General features: G+C 39.7%; 1 protein-coding gene across 3 annotated transcripts in view; it reads right to left on the reverse strand.

Annotated features, from left to right (window-relative positions):
- Pde1c (phosphodiesterase 1C) overlaps positions 1-18,460 on the reverse strand; it is a 588,396-nt gene that overhangs the window by 94,772 nt on the left and 475,164 nt on the right. For all 3 annotated transcript variants that reach the window (XM_077796773.1, XM_026401540.2, XM_026401541.2), the window contains 2 exons: positions 14,314-14,430; positions 11,946-12,086 (listed from right to left, as the gene is read on the reverse strand). In XM_077796773.1, coding sequence (XP_077652899.1) covers positions 11,946-12,086; positions 14,314-14,430 — 258 coding nt within the window. The remainder of the gene's footprint in view (positions 1-11,945; positions 12,087-14,313; positions 14,431-18,460) is intronic.

Here is an 18,460-nt window from a genome sequence, read left to right on the forward strand (position 1 = left end):
GTAGAAACTCATGCCACTCTCACAACATCATAAAGGGAGGTGCTGTTTAGTTGATGCTCACTTACATAAGAGAAAACTGAAACTGGTAGAGACTTAAGACCTACCCAAGGTACACCTGTGTTGGCCATGTGAAAAGCCAACATAGCATGACTCCAGAATGCTCACTTATGATCTTTTAAGTTGTATTTTCTTTGGGTCATTGCTCATGTGTTCATACAATTTTTCATAAAGTTATATAGGTATAATTTTATATTGCACATTTTCTTGATGTTGTCCAGACATATCACATATAGTTTTTTTTTTTTTTTTTTACTTTGGCAATCTCTTTCTTTCCTTTCCTGACATCCTATCTTGACCCCTCCACCCCTGACTCCCTCTACCTACTCCCCACATACATCTACTTTTCTAAACTCCTGTAAAATAATTTAACATTTTAAAGTAAGATTATGAATGGGAAACAGTGTAGCATCTAAGTAAATCTGAGTCACAGAACATCAGCCCAGTCAGCAGAAAGCCTCTAAATTAACTGTAATTACAGTTCCCACATCACAAATACCAGTGACACTTCCTCCCTCCCCAAACATAGGAACCAAACCCTGGCTTTGGTGTAACTCACTTCTAATAAATCAAAACAGTGCATGATTAAACGAACATACAAAAAAATACCTCCAAAACCATAGCCTTTAAATCTCATTTTAAAACCCAAGCTTTTCAACAATCCAAACAGATGTTTAGGGTCAATGATGGTAGTTTAGGGATACGAAGAAAGAAGAGATGGTGTCTGGGGTAGGTGAAGGGAGGGGAGAGAGAGAAAAATTTCACAGAGAAGAGACATTTAAGGTGGGCCTTGAAAACTGGACAGTGCAAGAAGTGGAGGTGGGTATTTTCAGGAGAAACTTGTTCATCTTGAGGAAGGAGATAAGCCCTTGAATGGAGTGGGAGTTAGGGCTGATTAGGGCCTGGTGAGCCTAGAATGAGTGAGGAATGGAAACTGGGTTCATCAGGCAGTGAAGTTCACAAGTAAGAGAGTGAAGTTCACCCACACCCAGCACACCACTGCAGGAGCAGGGAAAGGAGATAGGAGAGCATCTTCTAGGGACTGGAAAGTTCTTATAGGATACAGGGACAGCTTGGAGGTAGGATCCAAATGAACTAGCAATTAACTGAATTCATAGTGGGGTGGAGGGGTCAGTTAGAAGTTGCAGTCAAAGAGAAGAATGAATTCAATGTGACCTCAGCACTCCTATCCTGAGTAGCTAAAAACACCTTGGGTATGAGAAAAACTCTTTTGACAGAAATTGGGCTTCATATTAAAATAAAACCAATAAAAATGAAATAAAATACAGCTCAGATCCCCTTGCCTTTTCTAAATTAATATCTGAGAATGCAGATGGTTTTAGGTCAATGTATAATGAGCCAGAAGTTTAAGTCCTACAGGCATTTTATACCAGATTTATTAAACTGTCGAGATATGCCATACATCCTATCAGTGTTTCCTTATTTACAAAATATGAGTGGCATGGATGATTATTGACAGGCATTTCTAGACAATTGGTAATGGTGGACTGGGATTGTGCTGTGACCCCAGGAAGGCAAGTTGTATGTGGGTTGGGGGGCGGGGTGTATGGGGGCAGACAGGGAGAGATGGATGTAACAATCCAGAGGAAACTGGGAGGAAAAAGACCTGGGTGATGTTCCATGGCTAGAGGAGATATTAGTAATTCGTTGACTTTGAAATGTGAATGGTGAAGTTTCTTTAGTTAACTGTTTCACTCCAATTTTTTACTGCTACCTTAACAAATGACCACAAACTTAAGAACACTTCTCATTTATTGGCACATAATAGTTCTATAAGACAGAAAACCAGAACAGCATGGTTGGTTTTCTGGTCAGGGTTTTTTACAAGGCTGAAATCCAGCTGTCGGCATGGTTGTCTTTCTTTCTGGGAGTGTCTGGGGCAGATATATATTCATAGCATGAGTGAAATTTATTTCCTTCTCATGGTTTGCATTTGCAGGGTTTTTCCATCTTTAAGCTAGCATTGCTTAGGTCTCTCAGACTTCTTCTACATTGTCTCTTCGACTCTCTTGTGAGATGCTCTTGGGACCACCTGGAGGATCCAGGATAATCTCCCTACTAAGGACTTCTGATTGGTAAACTTAACTGTAAATTTCCTTCTGAATTTTTTTTTTTTTTACCATCTTATGCAACATGTTAGCAATGGGACGCCATAGGATAAAGGTCACAAGGGCCAAACTTCATCCAATTACAGTGCCTAATAAAATTATTCAGCACTATTCAACCAAGATGTCAGTTTAACATCCTTAGTGTTTTCCTTATAAAGAAGATGACATCATATTTGATCAAAAGAAAAAGATACACACCTTCTCCTTTCTGAAAAATCAGTGTTAATGGCACCATGCCTGACCAAAGCAATGAAACAACCATGGATAGTTCTAGAGTTTAGAATATTTTGGCCTAAATCAAAAGCAGACCAGAGCCTGGAGTCTGACTAATATCTACTTAATTAATAACAACTCTTCAATCTAAATTTGCTCAAGGCTTTTTCTCTTATAAGTGAGCAAAATAATTCTGAAAGAATTCAAGCATCTTCTAGATACTTCTGTTAAACAACAATGAGTAAAACAAACAGATTACAATGTGTAATACTGTTGATGTCCAAGCCCAGACACCACTTAATCAATGGGATATTTTAGTCCACCCTGTGCCTCACAATTCATAAAACTGAAATGATTTAAAGCATTCCCCCCTCTTCATTGGTATGGAAGGTTAGAGTAACAATATACTCTCCATTCATCAGAATGCTCCCCAGTGCATCTGCAAGCTCACCATGAAAGAGGTTTGTTTTGAGCTGCATTGCCAAAAGAGAGTGGGTGGGAAGTAGTTTCTATATTTAAGAATTATTTTGAATACAGCCTGGATTGATAATAAAATGCAGACCCAAATGGCAAATGAGCTCATTTAAGAGCAGTACGTAGTACATCATGATCACTGCTATGATGTAACATTTATGTCAATGACAACTTGGATTAAAATAAAAGCTTGGGAGTTTTTTTTTTTTTTGAGAGCTGAAACAGCTGTGTATGATTCACCTTTATATTCTTGTAGCATACTGTGCACAATACATACTAAATGTATGTTGAATGGATGAATTCAATGGGCATTTCTGACTTCATTGTGTTCTTCACCACAATATCTTCAAATAAATGCACTTGAAGAGTCTATGGCATAAGTAGCTCTTGTTGGCCAAAGACATTGTAGAATCATGGCTAAATATTTCAGTTCATGGTCTTAGAAGTCAGACTGCGTGCCAAATACTGTTTCTGTTGTTGTATTGGTTTGCTGAGGCTACCATAATATAATACAAAAGACTGGATAGATTAGCCAACAGAAATTCATTTTCTCCCAGTTTTGGAGACTCTAAATCCTAAAAAAAAGATACCAGCAGGTTTCTTCTGGGCCTCTGTCCTTGCCTTATGCATCCTTTCATGATTTTCTTCTTGCATGCATATGACTATGTCCTAGTCTACTCTTAGAAGGACACCAACCACATCAGACAAGGGTCCACCCCATGACCTCATTTTACCATATGTCTTCTTTAAAGGACATCTGTCCAAACACAGTCCCATACGGAGGTACTGGGGTTAGGACTTTAATATATGAATTTATGGGGAGCATAATCCAGTCTAGAACAGCTACCAGGATAACCTTAATCTCTGTGAGTCAGAGTTTCCTCTCCTTTAAAATAAGACTATTTCTACTTGGAGGGAAATCACTGCTGGTTGCTCAATTTTCCCTCTTCCTAACAATATCTCTGATTTTGTTTGGGAAGGTAATGTTTCCAGTCTTCTCTTGACATTACAGTGGCCATATGACACAGTTCTGGACAATTCCATGTCAGTGAAAGTTGCTGAATTGGATTTCAGAAAAGCTCTTTAAATGTGGGTAGATTTATTCAGTCTGCATTTTTTGTGTTCTACCTTTTCCTGTATCTTCCTGATCCGCTGAATCAGTCTGGATGATAATTACCTTTAGGAATGCTCTCATCATGAGGTGATGCAGGTATGTTTATATGCATATACATATTCAGAGTATAGATAGACTTATTTATCTTATTTTTCAGTTATTACACATTATGATCATTTCCCTAGATCATTATATAGTCATGATAATAAGAAAAATCATTATATTCCTTAAATAATTTTTGGTATGGTTCTACTACTATAAATGATACTTCTGGTTTTGTTTCTTATACAATAATATTTTCCCACTAGAGTTGAAAGAGCTATTCTAAAATCTAAAATATGAATATTCTCAAAAAATCAGAGATCACTAGACATTTCAGGGAAAATATACTAATCATCATCTCAGGACGAGAACCTCCTTAGAGGTGATCGTTATCTTCAGTTTAGTGTTTACCTTTTAGGTGTTTTCTATGTATTTTCATGTATACATCTACATATGCAAACACATATGTATATACATGTGTTATGTTTAATAATGGATAAAGTATGGAACATACTTTTCTGCAGTATTTTTAACTTAATAATATATCTTGAATTTTAGTCAAAAACACTATTTTATTATTTGTAACTATGGTATTCCAGAGTTTTAATTATTTCCCACTGATTATTACATACTTTGCAATTTTTTACGATTATAAACATTGCTATAATGAATCTTGTTGTATGAGGTTTCCTTGGGCATACTTGGAAGAACTAGAGGATTGATATGCATATTTTTCTTTATAATAGTGTTATCGTTTGGATCATAAATGTATCCCAAAGACAGGGGTGTTGAAGACTTAGTTCCCAGTTTGGCACTACTGGTAGAAACTTGAAGAAGTAGGGTTTAGTGGGAGGTCTTCTGGTCACTGGGGGTATGCCACTGAAGGTCATAGCAGAATCTTAGCCACTTCCTCTTCCTCTCTTTTGTTATGAGTCATGAGGTGAACAGCTTTGCTCTGCCATATGATCCTGCCACAATGTGTTCTCACAGGTCGAAAGAGCAACAATCAGTCATGTACTGAAATTCCAAAACTGTGAGCCAAATAAACCATTTGGCTTTCTTTATAAGTTCACCTGTCTCAAGCATTTGTTATAATGAAAGAAAGCTAAAACAGAAAACTGGTTCCAAGGCATGTTAGTCAGCTTTTCATTACTGTGACAAAATGCCTGAGATAAAACAGTGTACAGAAAGAAAAATTTATTTTGGCTCATAGTTTCAGAAATATCAGTCCATGGTTATTTGGCTTTGTTGCTTTGGGCCTTTGGCGAGGCAGAACATCATAGTGGGGAGTGCATGGTAGAAGAAAGCTGTTTGCCTCATGACAGGAGGAAAGCAAAGAGAGAAAGAGAAAAGGGAAGAGAGACAAGGTTTACCCTCAGGAACACACACTCCCTCAGGGACCTACTTCTTTCAACTAGGCCTTGACTCCTAAAGTTTCCACCACCTCCAGTTAGCACCACAAGCTGGGGACCAACCATTCAGCACACTCCAGATCCAAACCTTAACACAAAGAAGGGATCATTGTTGTGACTACACGGAAGATGACGTGGAAAAGCCTTTTAGGATGGGTTTGCCGAAGAAGTTTGCAAAGCAGGCTAAAGAAAGTCTAGAATGCTATAAGTGAAGATTAATGGGTAGCTTACTGGGTGATTCTGGTGGGGCTCAGAAGACTAGTGAAAGTGCAGACTAAAGGCTGTGTTGATGAGGTTGTAGATGTGAAGGAGGGCTCTGCTGAAAACTGACCTAGAGGCCACAATCCTATATAAGAAAGAATTTGAAGGTATTTTGTCCATGCCCTGAAAATTTGTGGGACACTGAGTTTAAAGGTTATGGACTAATTTATCTAGGGAAGGAAATTTTAAGGGCATGGGTATTACTTTGCTGCTTTTAGCTAAATTTATAGGAAGAATCAGGAGCAAAGAGGAGCAGGTCAGAAAGATATGGAAAACTTGCAGTTGACCTTGTCCTAAGTTCATGCATGTAAAGTTCTGACCAGGAAGAGTGCTGGTGCAACTAATAGAGCCATTAAAAAGAAAGTAAGTGCTTTGCACAAGGACAATAGAAAATGTACCATGAGGACTTCTCAGGTATGGGCAAGAACCTACCCACTGCAAGATCAAAGGTGTAAAAGTGCAAATTTGTTTCCAAGACTCTCCAGGACAAAGTCTTTTCGGAAGACAGCCCTAGGGCATCCTGTTTTCTCAGGACCACCTAAGCCCACAAGGGACCCAGAAGCCAATGCAGTCATTGTTTAAACAGGTCCAGGTACAGCTCACACTGGCTGCTGACCTGAGATCATCCATGTGATGCTGGTTTTGCAGCATGCATAATGCAATAGTTATGAAGTCACAGAAGCTTCCACCAAGACTTCACAGAAAAGCCTGGGAGGCCATACAGGGTGTGGCGGGATCAGACTCCCTATAAGCAGCCCATGACCGGGAGGGCAACATATTCAGCTGTGAGAGTGAAGCCGAAGCTGCAACAGAGACCCCAGACAATCAGAGATGCCAGGATGATGATCATCATTCAGAAGGAAACTGCAGGCAGCATGCAAAGCCAGCCCAACAGAGGTTGTGTTGCTGCTACCAGCAAAGTGGTTGGTGCCAATGCCCAAGCTTCTGGGACCCCGCATCCTGCCATAGTGTGCCCCCTGGATGCCAAACATGGAACAGCAGAATTTAATGTTTGTCCTTCTGGGTTTGGGTCTGATGACTCCTTGCTACTTGGCTATTTCTCTCTTTGGGAATGTGAATATTCACCTTGTGTCATTGTATTTTGGAAGTAGATATGTACATGGAAAAGAGCAAGTAGGTAACTTGCCCTTTTTGAGTTTTTGAGGGACTTACATCAAGCTTGAGGGACTGCAGCTAAATTTGCCTTGAGTCTTAGAGGAGAACTTGGAATTGGATTTTTGATTAATGTTGGAATAGTTAAGATTTTAGGGACTCTTGGAGATGGAATGAAAATTCTTTTGTTTGCTGAGATAGACATGAGTTTCAGGAGGGTCAAGATCAAATGCTACAGTTTGGATCTTCAGTGTTCCCCAATGGCCCATGAATTGAAGTCTTAGTCCTTGGGCTTGGTGCTATTGGCATGTGGTAGAAACTTAAAGAGGTAGGGCCTAGTAGAAAGTCCTCCAGCCATTGAGGGCCGGCCCTTGAAGGGGATAGTGGAATCCAAGCCACTTCCTTCTTCTTTCTTCTCTTTTGTTCATGGCCACGAAGTTGAACGACTTTGCTCTGTCACGTTTCCCACCATGATGTGCTACCGGGACCAATGCAATGGTATCCTCCACTGAGTACACTTCTTTGCTTGGCTTCCATGACCCCAGGTCCTCTTGCCTTTTGTCCCAACATCACTGGCCATTCCACTCGGGTTATTATTTTTGGCTCCAATTCTTTGCTTTCATTTTAAAACTCTGGAGTGCTCCAGGACCCACTTCAGAGCCTCGTCTACCTCTCTGTTCACCCTCTTTACATAACCTTGTTTGGTTCCCTATCACTATCTGGGGACAACATACTCATGATGACCTCATCTACAAGTCTATCCCTGACCTCACCCATAACCCAGAGTCTTTTTGTTTTCTCCCTACCTGCCATCTCCACACAGAGGTCTGATACAGATTCTGAATCTTTATGTTATCCAACTCAATCTTTATATTGTTCAACTCAAAATTGTTGATTCTTTCCCCCCCAGGTCTGCTTAACCAAGCTCTCTTGTCAACCTTGTTCATCAAACCAAAAATCTAAGTTTTACTCTCAATTTATCACTTTAATTTCTGACTTCTAGTCATCATATTTATTTGTCCTAATTAGTTATACATGACAGTAGAACGTACTTTGACTATAATCAGTCATCCCATTTTAACCCTAAAAGGCAAGTTTTTCTTTCACTCCATCCCAGTAAAGTACTTTCTAGCTTAGACTACCACTAGCTGTCTGCAGGCCTCCTCCAACAGGCTGCCTCTGAATCCATCCTCCACCATAATCCTTTTCTAATTTTTATCAGATGGCATTCATTCCCATTTCCAAAACTCATGAGAGGCTTCCCACAGCACTTAGAATAAAACTGGAACCATTGCCCAGGCTTGTAAAGCCAGACCTGGTCTGGCTCCTGCCTTCAACCTCATCTTGTGCCACTGTCACCCTCACATGCTGTTCCCACCATGCTCACCTTATTTCTGCTCAGTGAATGCAGCCAGGTTATTCTCCCACCAGGGCTTTTGTGCCATCGCTGACATAGTCTGCTGACATAGTCTCCTTTGGCTCTCAGCATGGCTACAGCTAAAAACCACAACTATCTCAGCTTAAATATAACCTCTGGAGACAGTCAGGAAAGCCTGACTATCTAATCAAACTCCCAGCTTTCCCTGTGTGGTTGCCCACTTTTAATTCTCTGCAGGGTATTAGTGTGTCTATTTTTTATTGGTCCACTCAAGCTATACCGTCCCACTAGAATGTAAGTTCTTGAAGTGCACAAGAGGTGTATCCTCACCCTGGGTCTTAGTCCACTCAAGCTGCTATAACTGAATGCCACGGACAACAGAAGTTCATTTCTCACCACTATAGAAGCTGCAAAGTCCAAGATCAAGATGCTGGCTGATTTGGTGTTTGGTGAAACCCCATTTCCTAGTTCATAAAAGGCACCTTCTCACTGTATCTTCACATGGCAGAAAGAGAAGGGTCTCTGGGGTCTTTTTTGTAAGGACACTAACCCCATTCATGTGAGCTTCTCCCTCATGACCTAATCACCTCTCAAAAGCCTCATATCACTGTCTGGTAACAACATGCTCATGACTACCTAATCTACAAGTCTATCCCTAATGATGGTATTTCCTAATACCATCACTTTGGAGTTAGGATTTCAACAGATAAATTTGGGAAGGACACACACTGAGTCTGTAGCAACCTGTAAAGAAGTACCTAGCACCTAGCACCTAAGATGTGATCAATAAATATTTGGGTGTATTTGTGGCTCTCTCATTAATTTTATTGATATATTTGTTTACTTTTTCATAAATGCCACCCATTTTACTACTACAGCTCTGTAGATATTTTAATATCAGTAGAGTAAAACTCTCCCCACACACATTATTCTTTTCAGAGTTGTCTTTCCTAAGATTATGAAATACTTATTTTATATGAATTTCAGATTCAGATGATCATGTATCATGCTAATTCTATAGGAATTTTGATTGGTATGTTTTTGAATTTATAGATTAGTTTGAGGAAAAATGACATCAATAGAATACCATGTAAAACATTATATAATTCTCCACTTATTTAAACATTATTTTTGTGCCCTTTAATTTAGCTTTATAGCTTCCCTTTTATGAGTTATAAAGTTCTTTATAGGTAATAATTTTTGAAAACTGTTGGGAATATTTATTTTTCTATGATACTTATTAATTTTCAGTGTGTAAGGTAGCTTTTCTACTCAGACCTTATTGGGGTTTCTTATTTCTTTTATTAAAACTTTTAAATTTATATATGACAGCATAATGCATTACAATTCTTATTACACATTAGAGCACAATTTTTGATATCTCTGGTTGTAGACATAGTATATTCACACCAATTCATGTCGTCATGCATGTACTTTGGATAATAATGATCATCACATTGCAACATCATTAATAACCCCATGCCCCCTCCCTTCCCCTCCCACTCCTCTGCCCTATCTAGAGTTCGTCTATTCCTCCCTTGCTCCCGCTCCCTCTTATTTCATCTTGTAGATAGCGTATAGCTGATTTTCTCGATTTTCTAAAAGGAGAGGATCTCAATATTTTCACAGAGTGTTCCTTTACTTTTTAAAATACTATATTGCATTAGGTGAGATGTCCGTAAATATACCCAATAACAATATAAATGTGGACACCTGTATTTGACCCCATGCTTTCCTGGAATCACTACCAAGTGTGACATTTGTTTCTGGTAGAAATCCTTTATGAAATAAACAAGTTCTCTCTATAGTGTTTCTATAATTTTTTTAAAAAAGACAGCCTTTAAATAACATTTTTAGGAAATCAGTTTTACAACAACAAGTAAAAAAAATACTAATAGGTTTTGGTAAAATCCTGCAATGTTTTAACAACAACACTTCCTAATGATTGAGCTTCCTTTGTGAGGCAGACAAGGGGCTTAATATATTTGATACTTTATTCCTAGCTGTCAAAGCATTTTTACAAGGTGGAGTATTTTCCACCACTTTAAAAAATGAGACAATATTGGCTCCGAGACTCATGTAATTCATCATAGGTCACAAATCGAATAAGTAATTAATCAGAGATTTACATCCACTATATCTAGCTCCAAAGCCAACATTCCTCCCACTGTTTTCCATTTTTAATTCAGTGAGATATTAAACCACGTCTTTCAACATGCCTTAGCCATAAAGATAACAAATGTGCACTGGGTTTATGAGCTAATTGATAACCACAACCAAAGAATGTCGAGAGCCACAGCCAAAGGGGCCCCAGCAAACTTTCAGACTGCCAGCTGATGATTGGCTCACAGCGGCCCCAGCAACTTCTAGCTGATTGGCTCCTCTGCGGTGATGCTCATTGAGCTGTTTCCCCGCCCTTTCAGACTGCCAGCTGGGTCGCATGGGTGGAGCCAAAAAAAGTCCCCCAATGAGCAGCTCCGTAGTCTGAAAGGGCGGGGAAACAGCCCAATGAGCATCACCGCAGAGGAGCCAATCAGCTAGAAGTTGCTGGGGCCACTGTGAGCCAATCATCAGCTGGCAGTCTGAAAGTTTGCTGGGGCCCCTTTGGCTGTGGCTCTCAACATCTCCCCCTCTCTGTTTAAACAACAAGCATGTGGCTTAGGGACCCTGCCTGCCTTAGGTTGTCCAATAGTCCATATGGTGCTTACGCGTTATCGGATGAGCTGACCTCAAGGCATCAGCCTCCTGTCTTAGGTAGGTACCATTTGGTTGTTTAAACAACAAGCATGTGGCTTAGGGACTACGGAGCTGCTCATTGGGGGACTTTTTTTGGCTCCGCCCATGTGACCCAGCCAATCGGCCTCAAGAGCAGGAGGAATAGGGGAGGTGGAGAGGCTTGTGGGAAGCCAGTGGTGGCAGTTGGGCTCTGAAGGTTTGTCCTGAGGAGCAAGTTTTATTTGGCCTGTGTGGTTCTAAAAATAAAGTTCGTTTCTTTTGACAAGTGGCTCCTGATTGTGCCCAGCCAGACTTCGGCAAAGAATGTCTATTTTGGTGCCAATTCTGATGGAGAAGTAAAAGGTCCTTGAGACCCTCTCTGGTCACTAACAGCTATGCCCTTTATTAACGGCTTATATCAAAGTTTAAGAAGACAAAGGCACAGATAACCAATTTAGGTCAGCTAATACAATGGATTAGGGAAGAGAGATCCAGAAACATCTAAAGAGCAGAAAGGCTGAGCCATAATAAGCAATAAGGGTTTTTTATGATTATAAGTAAAGATTGAACCTTAGGTTCAAAAAGATCAAATGCACACAACCAAGATAAAAAATAAGCACAGTCTTGTGAAAAAGACCTAGCAGTTTAAGCCAAAAGGTAACTTGGTATAATGTGGTTGCCACAACTACTCAATATGGGTGTATATCATAGTTCTTGACCATCCCACTATATCTTGACCACTCTCTATATCTGGGAGTACATATCTTGTTTTGGATGTTATATTTTTATTGGTCATAGCCTGGTGGAAATGCTAGCAACAGCCAGATATCTACTTCATCAAGTCCAGGATGAAGAAAGTTTCAGAGGCAACAAGGGGACCCCAAGACTTCCCACCGTTGTTAGATAGCTTGGGGAACAGGGAGTCCACAGAACAATGAGCTCCTTATGGGCTCAACCTCATCAGGTTTGGAACATGCTCCAACATGAAAACCAACATCACCTTTTTTATGTAACTAAGAGTTCCTATCTTTACTTACTGCCACTCCCGTTTTATAGAGGAGGTAATGTACAGTCTGGGTGACATCAGCAGCATGCATTAAATTATGGTAAGGATTTTTATGCTTGCTGTATCCCACTTCCAGGGCCTCCACAAATGAGACAAGTGCAGAAATGGGAATCTGAAAGAGAGCCACAAGCTTAATTAGTGACTGGATTGCTTTATGTGAAGAAGCAAAAGTCTAAGGCACCTTGACTATTTTTTTTTCTGAAGGATAACATGTCACATGAGGAAATTACAACTTTTCATAGTTAATAAAAATCAGTGGAGAAATTATCAGATGATTTAAAAACCCAACAACGTCCCAGGTTGAAGAACAGTCCACTTTGCAAATCATTCTTTACTTCAATTCAGGGACCCTGGGGAATGACACAAAATCATCTCAAAGAAATTTAGTCTTACTTACGTGAAAAGCAATGATTTTTGATGCAATGTAGAAAACCATGTTATCAGCAACTATGCTGATCTTCTGAATTTCCTTGTCCCCATCTATCCTTAGATACCATCCAACTCCAGTACCAAGGTACACAAGACCCCAAACAATGTGGTAAGCAATGTTGAAGGTCATAATAACAGTAATAATGAGTACCATTTTGTGGACTCCTTCACAATTCCTAACATATGGTCAGTGGAATGAGATCTTCCAAATTGCAAGTCACCAGTAACAAATTGCAAGTAATAACATGAGTACACAGACTGTTCCTGTTGCCATGTATGACCGACTGTCACATTGCGATTTGGGTTTTGTTTTTTGTGTTTTGGTTTTTCTCATGTGTCCAAAGCCAGTGACAATTCCTAAACAGCCTGGTTTTCAAGAAGTCGATATTTCTTCAATTACTGGCAGCATCTCACATCTGCTTTGCAATAACTTGATAACTGGAGGTTTTGTGTTATTTTATGTTTTCCCACAGGCAAATTGGATATGCTGCATGGTATGTATTCATGTGTTTCTCAAGACATAAAGACTTTAGTCTCTTTTCGTGAAATTACCAGTAACTGAGGACAATATTTCCAACTGGCTTAACTGATTTTCCATCTCAAATAGATATAATAGACATAGCTTCCTTTTCAATGTGGCAGAAAATGAAGAAGAATTGAAAAATGTATGTACTAAATAAGGGGACCCTGGAAACATTCATTGTGTTAGTTTTCTGGATCAATGCCGTGGTTCGGGGTAAATTATGCAGTTCAGGGATAAAGGAAAAGAATTGAAGATGAACGATCACATTAGTAAGAAACACTAAGGAAAATGCATCTGAGGTTCCATAACCTGTTTCTCCTTGGTGTATTCTTCGTGGTTGCCATTTGTGGATTTTTTAAAAAAATTAAACACGAGAATTTATTTTTTAAAAAAATTAAACATGAAGTCAGAGATGAACTCATTATCATTTTTAAAAATGGGACTGCTGGGTTGTTCTTTGGAGCCCTGTGAGCCAATAAGATGCTAAGTAAAGGTATATATGTATGTGCACAGGAGATTTGTTCCAAAGAAACAGTGTCTGGCTTCATGCAGGTTTCAGATGCACAACAAATAAAGGACTTATGGGCCACTGCCATGAAGTATTTACAGTCATGCAAGAAAAAATTGGAAGCATCCTCCAATATGCAGTCCTTTGGAGGAGATAAAGACCAGGCTATCCAGAGAACTTAATATGTTGTACAGAAAAAGCCCTGCATTTCCAAAGTCTTGTCCATCTGATGCAAGAAGTCTGAAGAGCTTGATCAGGGAGATGTCAGCAGATGAATACACAGGTTCCCTGGAGGACCTGGTCTGACCTCGAGAACCCATGGTATGAGATGGCTGAGCGGGGAGCAGAACACTGGAGACGAGTCATGCTCTTTATTTAACATGAAGAATTAATTTGAAGCATGAATGGCTGGGAAATACCAATGGTCTGTCACTGATGATATGTGAGAGTATTTGTCTGAATGAGCCAATGGGTGGAAAAAAAGTTTACAGAAGGATCAGAGGCTCACTCTGTCTCCATTACTGCCTGGCTGACAGCAGTGGTCGATAGTACACGAGGTCGTGCTGAAATGAGAGCCGCAGGCAGCCCCCACAGGGGAGCTCGGCTATTGTAGGCTTGGGTTGTATTTCTAGGAAGACAGGGATCTGATCGGGCTCCTCCAGCCTCTCACTGTCCCTGAGACCTACCAGCCTGGGTGTAATGAAAAGTACCCCCAGGAGGAAAGCACAGCAGCCTTGTCCTAATGATGCGCTCTGAGTCACGGAGAGCAGTTTGGGCCTATTTTAAAGTATTCTCTTGGTCTTAAATCCAAAAGTCACATGAGGATGAACCAAACAGGTACACTTTATTTACTTTTTATCTTTTTAATGAAGTACTGACCTTAAAGCGGCTGATCAGATCATAGCGGGTAAGTAATTCATAGAAAATGAATTTCAGTGCATGATCCCCACTGGCCTCATTGAGGGAAAACACATCAAAGGACCATTTGTCCACATCCTGCAGGACAGGGCAGGGAGGAAGAATGTATTAGTCTGCAGTCATTTATTGAGCTACCAATCTCCCCATTTTTGAGTCTTTCTGTAGCCTTTCCCTGTTAATTTCATAGCCCAAGAGTCTTAACTTCCACCTTCAAATTTTTCTTCAATCTGTTAGTCCTACCTAGAATTTTCTGTTTAAAAATCAGGTCATCTCATTACTGAGCAACAAAAGCCATCATTTATTGAGTGCAAACTGCATGATAGGCTTTAGGCTCTGTGATAAGTATGTAATTTTCCTGAAAACAACTCTAAGTGGTGGGTGACATTAGTCCCATTTTACAGGTGAGAAAAGCAACACCTGCCTAATTTCCCTAAGACCCCTTCAAGTAAGTGCTTAAGACACAAGTGGAATGAGAACAGAAATGTGTCCACCGACCCCTATGCTCAGGCTCTTCCAATCAAGCCCTTGAGCTACCGATAGGGAAGTCATGAGTCCCTGGGCTGCTTCATCTTCAATCTTCTCTTCTGTCCACATCATCCAATGACTTCCTCTTGGTCAAAATTGATAATGTTAACTCATTTAAAAGTATTCAGAAACACGCATGATAAAGTGTGCCTAATAGCATGTCACCTCAATCTTCTGAGCTGAAACTAAGGAGAAAGCTTTCATTTCACAGGACAGAAATATGCTACCTTTCTGAAGTCACTAATCCTGGGATCTAGTTCTCAAATCTGTACATCACCTTACTGAAAAGAGGAAAAGGAAAAGCTAAGTGGATCACACACTTGATAAACCATCGATGAAGTTCTAATTTGTCCATCAAGTTACTCCAAAATACATGTAAACATGATCTGAAGTGCCTTTGACCTAGTACAACCAGCTACTTGTAGACATAGTCAACAGTGTGTCTAGTCAACAGTTGAAGCAACAGTCATTTGTTTTCTCGTCACTTCCCAATCCTGTCCTTCTCTAAACATTCCACCTGTCAGATTCATCTCAAGGTCATCAAGGATCTATCTCTTGAAAGCCAGGGCACAGGAAAACATCTGTTCATAGGAAAACACAAAATGTTCCTTAAGGATTTCAACTGAATTGTGTCAATTCACATTTAAAGGTAACCTCACTTCAATCTTCATGACCCTTCCATTAAAAAACTAAAGAAAGAGCGCTGGGTACTGAGCACAGTTTCTGTGAAGTGATGATATACATTCACAAAACCTCACAACTCTAGAAAAAGGTGTCACCTCTTCCAGCATTGCAGATGGCAGCCTCAGAGAGACTGGGAAATTGTCTGTGGCCATGCAGTAGCAAAACCAGGTAACAAGCCTTGGAGATCTCACTGGTGACAGATGACACTGCAAACTCAGTGAGTCTGTGCTGTGACCCAGGTCTCATCCCCAAAATACCCAGCAAGGGCCCAGGCCATACACAGCAAGTCTATTAAAGATTTACTCAAGACCTAAAGTTTTACCTTGGTTACTAAGATTGGCACTGCCATGAGTCACAGTCATTGTCTGATCCCTAGTCCTAAGGAAAAGGCCACTGACAACTCAATGGGTTAGAAAACACTTTGTCACATCTGACAATTTTTAATCCTAGACTCCAGGATGAATTAAAAAAAAAAAACCTTTCTATCACTGGAAATTGAGATCATCATAATAAAAAGTCAAGATTTATCTGGATATCAGTACTGAGAAATGGGAGGATGAGTGATGTATTTACTGTAAATGAGGGGGAAGTTCTCTTTGGCCCCTCATTTTAGGGAAATCTTAATTGTGATTTTTCTAACCATTTAGGGGGCCTTACTGAAAATACTGATTCAGGATGAGGGACACAAGACTGAAGAATCCTGGGCCTGGAATCTGCATTTTTAACAAGCATCTAGATGAACTGCCTCAAACCATTCTCCCTCTTTTACGAAATTTTGCCTGAGGACAATTTCCTGTTCACACAGCCAAAAGGAAGCCTCAACCTCCTCACTTCCTCCCACTTTAAACCTGGAGTTTATCCAAGGTGTTGCTTCCTGAGCCACAGACAGCTGCTGTTCTAAAGAAGAGAGTACTTGTCCATTTTCCAGTAACCCCACCCCAGGAGACTGGAGATAAAATACCTCAAATTAGAAGTGAATACGTATTGAATGGAAAAAAAATTAAAAGAACAAACTGCAACCTATTTCAAATTTAGAGCTGGGTGGTGGCTCATTGTTCTCTTCCTTAAATGTCATTTTAAGCCATGTTCTTATATTAGCCACAAAAGTTAACATGATAGTAGCATAATGGTTATTTTAGTGAATTGTATTTTCTCAGTCTTTAGAGAAATTTTCTGCAATAGAAGAGAACAGTAGTGATTCTATATAAACTCTTGGCAGGGAGGTGGAAATGACCTCTTTTCCCAACAGGTACTATACAAAAAAAAAAAAAAAGAGAGAGAGAAAGAGAATCTCTCTCTCCAACTCACCTCCAATCCATTGCAAATAAATCAGGAGTCTGGGGAACTGGAAAAATATGCCATTGTAAAAAAGGTTTTGAACTTTCCCGGACAACGGGGGGTAGGGCCAAAAGAAATAGCAGCTTTAACCTTCATGCACATATTGGCAATCCATGTGGAGAAGGGTAGCAATTTAGAGCTAGTACTCACTCCTAGTTTGAATAACCTTTTCCCTTTTCCTTCAGAAAGACAACATATGTGCATCTGAGAATTTTCTTTTCCCTAAGTATAAAATAACAATTTGTGCACATCACAGGTTGTTCCATGAGTTTTTTCCCCAGTTATTCTGCATAGAAAAGAAGCTCCAATTTGGAAGAAATAGTCTCATAGATGTCTCGGTATCAGTATACCCACCTGTGTTTGTGTTCATGATAAAGGAAGAAATTAAAAATTAAAGTATGCTTTTAATGTTCCCAAGACTTTCACTGAACATTTCAGGTTCAATTATGAAAATCAATGCAATTTCATAGTGGTTGTTACAAAACACTGGATCTCGCGAAGCGATTCCACTGATTAAATGGGAAAGATCACTGTACATTACACTGATGTATTGGGCATTAGCATGATAGTTAGGGAGGAATGAGAGAAAACACATGGCTTCTTGCTGTAGCCTTCCTGCTCTTAAGATAAGCTAAGAAGAGACAAAACACATAGAGACAGAAAAAGTGGAAATGAGAAATCTGCTTATATAGAGTCTCCTAAGTTCAACTATTGAATGTGTCTGAGACAAGAGGAAGAACTATTAATACATAATTGAGAGGGTCCTCCAGGGCTCCTGCCTGACATTACATTAATTAAGAACTCCCACCTGCAATTCTATTTTATTACTGGGTAAGTTACACTATCAGCCAGTCATGCTTTTTCAGATTTCAGAGAAAGACAACAATTTTTGTACAACTTAGAATTCTACAGTGTCCCCCAAGAAAATGAACACAGTTCTATGTGTAGACACCCTACAGTGTCAACCAGCCCAGTGATTCGGGGCCTTTACACAGCCCAGCCTTGGAATCCAGAGCTAAACTGGGTTTAGCACCCCTGGATTTACACCAACACTACCTGGAGGAACACATCATCTTGAAGGCTCTTAGGGATATTCTATATGATTTCAAAAGCTTGTCTGGTTGGTAGAAACTATGAAGGATCTAGACCAGTTGAGCATAGACATTTGAATGACTTTCCATGGAGCATTTGGCTCAGTGTGAGTCTTGGGAAAACTGTAGGATATATGGGGATGGTATATATCCACAAACTCTAGGGGCATACATTCATGCCATAAAACGTTACTGAGACGTTACCATGTGGTAGACACTCTGTTATCAAATCCCATCTTTGTCTCCAATTAACTCTGTCCTTTTAAAAAATCTTGCTGAGTCTTAGTTTCTTCATCTGTAAAGTGGATTTGGAGTAGGTAATCAGGGAATGATATAATTACAATCACCAAAGAGCCTCCTAATGTTGAATAATACTTTTGACATAACACCTCCTATGACCAAGGTTAGATCAATCTCATAATTTCAGATAAATATATAAAACTAAACTCCCATAGAAGAATAGAAAGAAA

This window comes from Urocitellus parryii, chromosome 3 (assembly GCF_045843805.1).
Source record: "Urocitellus parryii isolate mUroPar1 chromosome 3, mUroPar1.hap1, whole genome shotgun sequence".
Classification (NCBI taxonomy): Eukaryota; Metazoa; Chordata; class Mammalia; order Rodentia; family Sciuridae; genus Urocitellus; species Urocitellus parryii.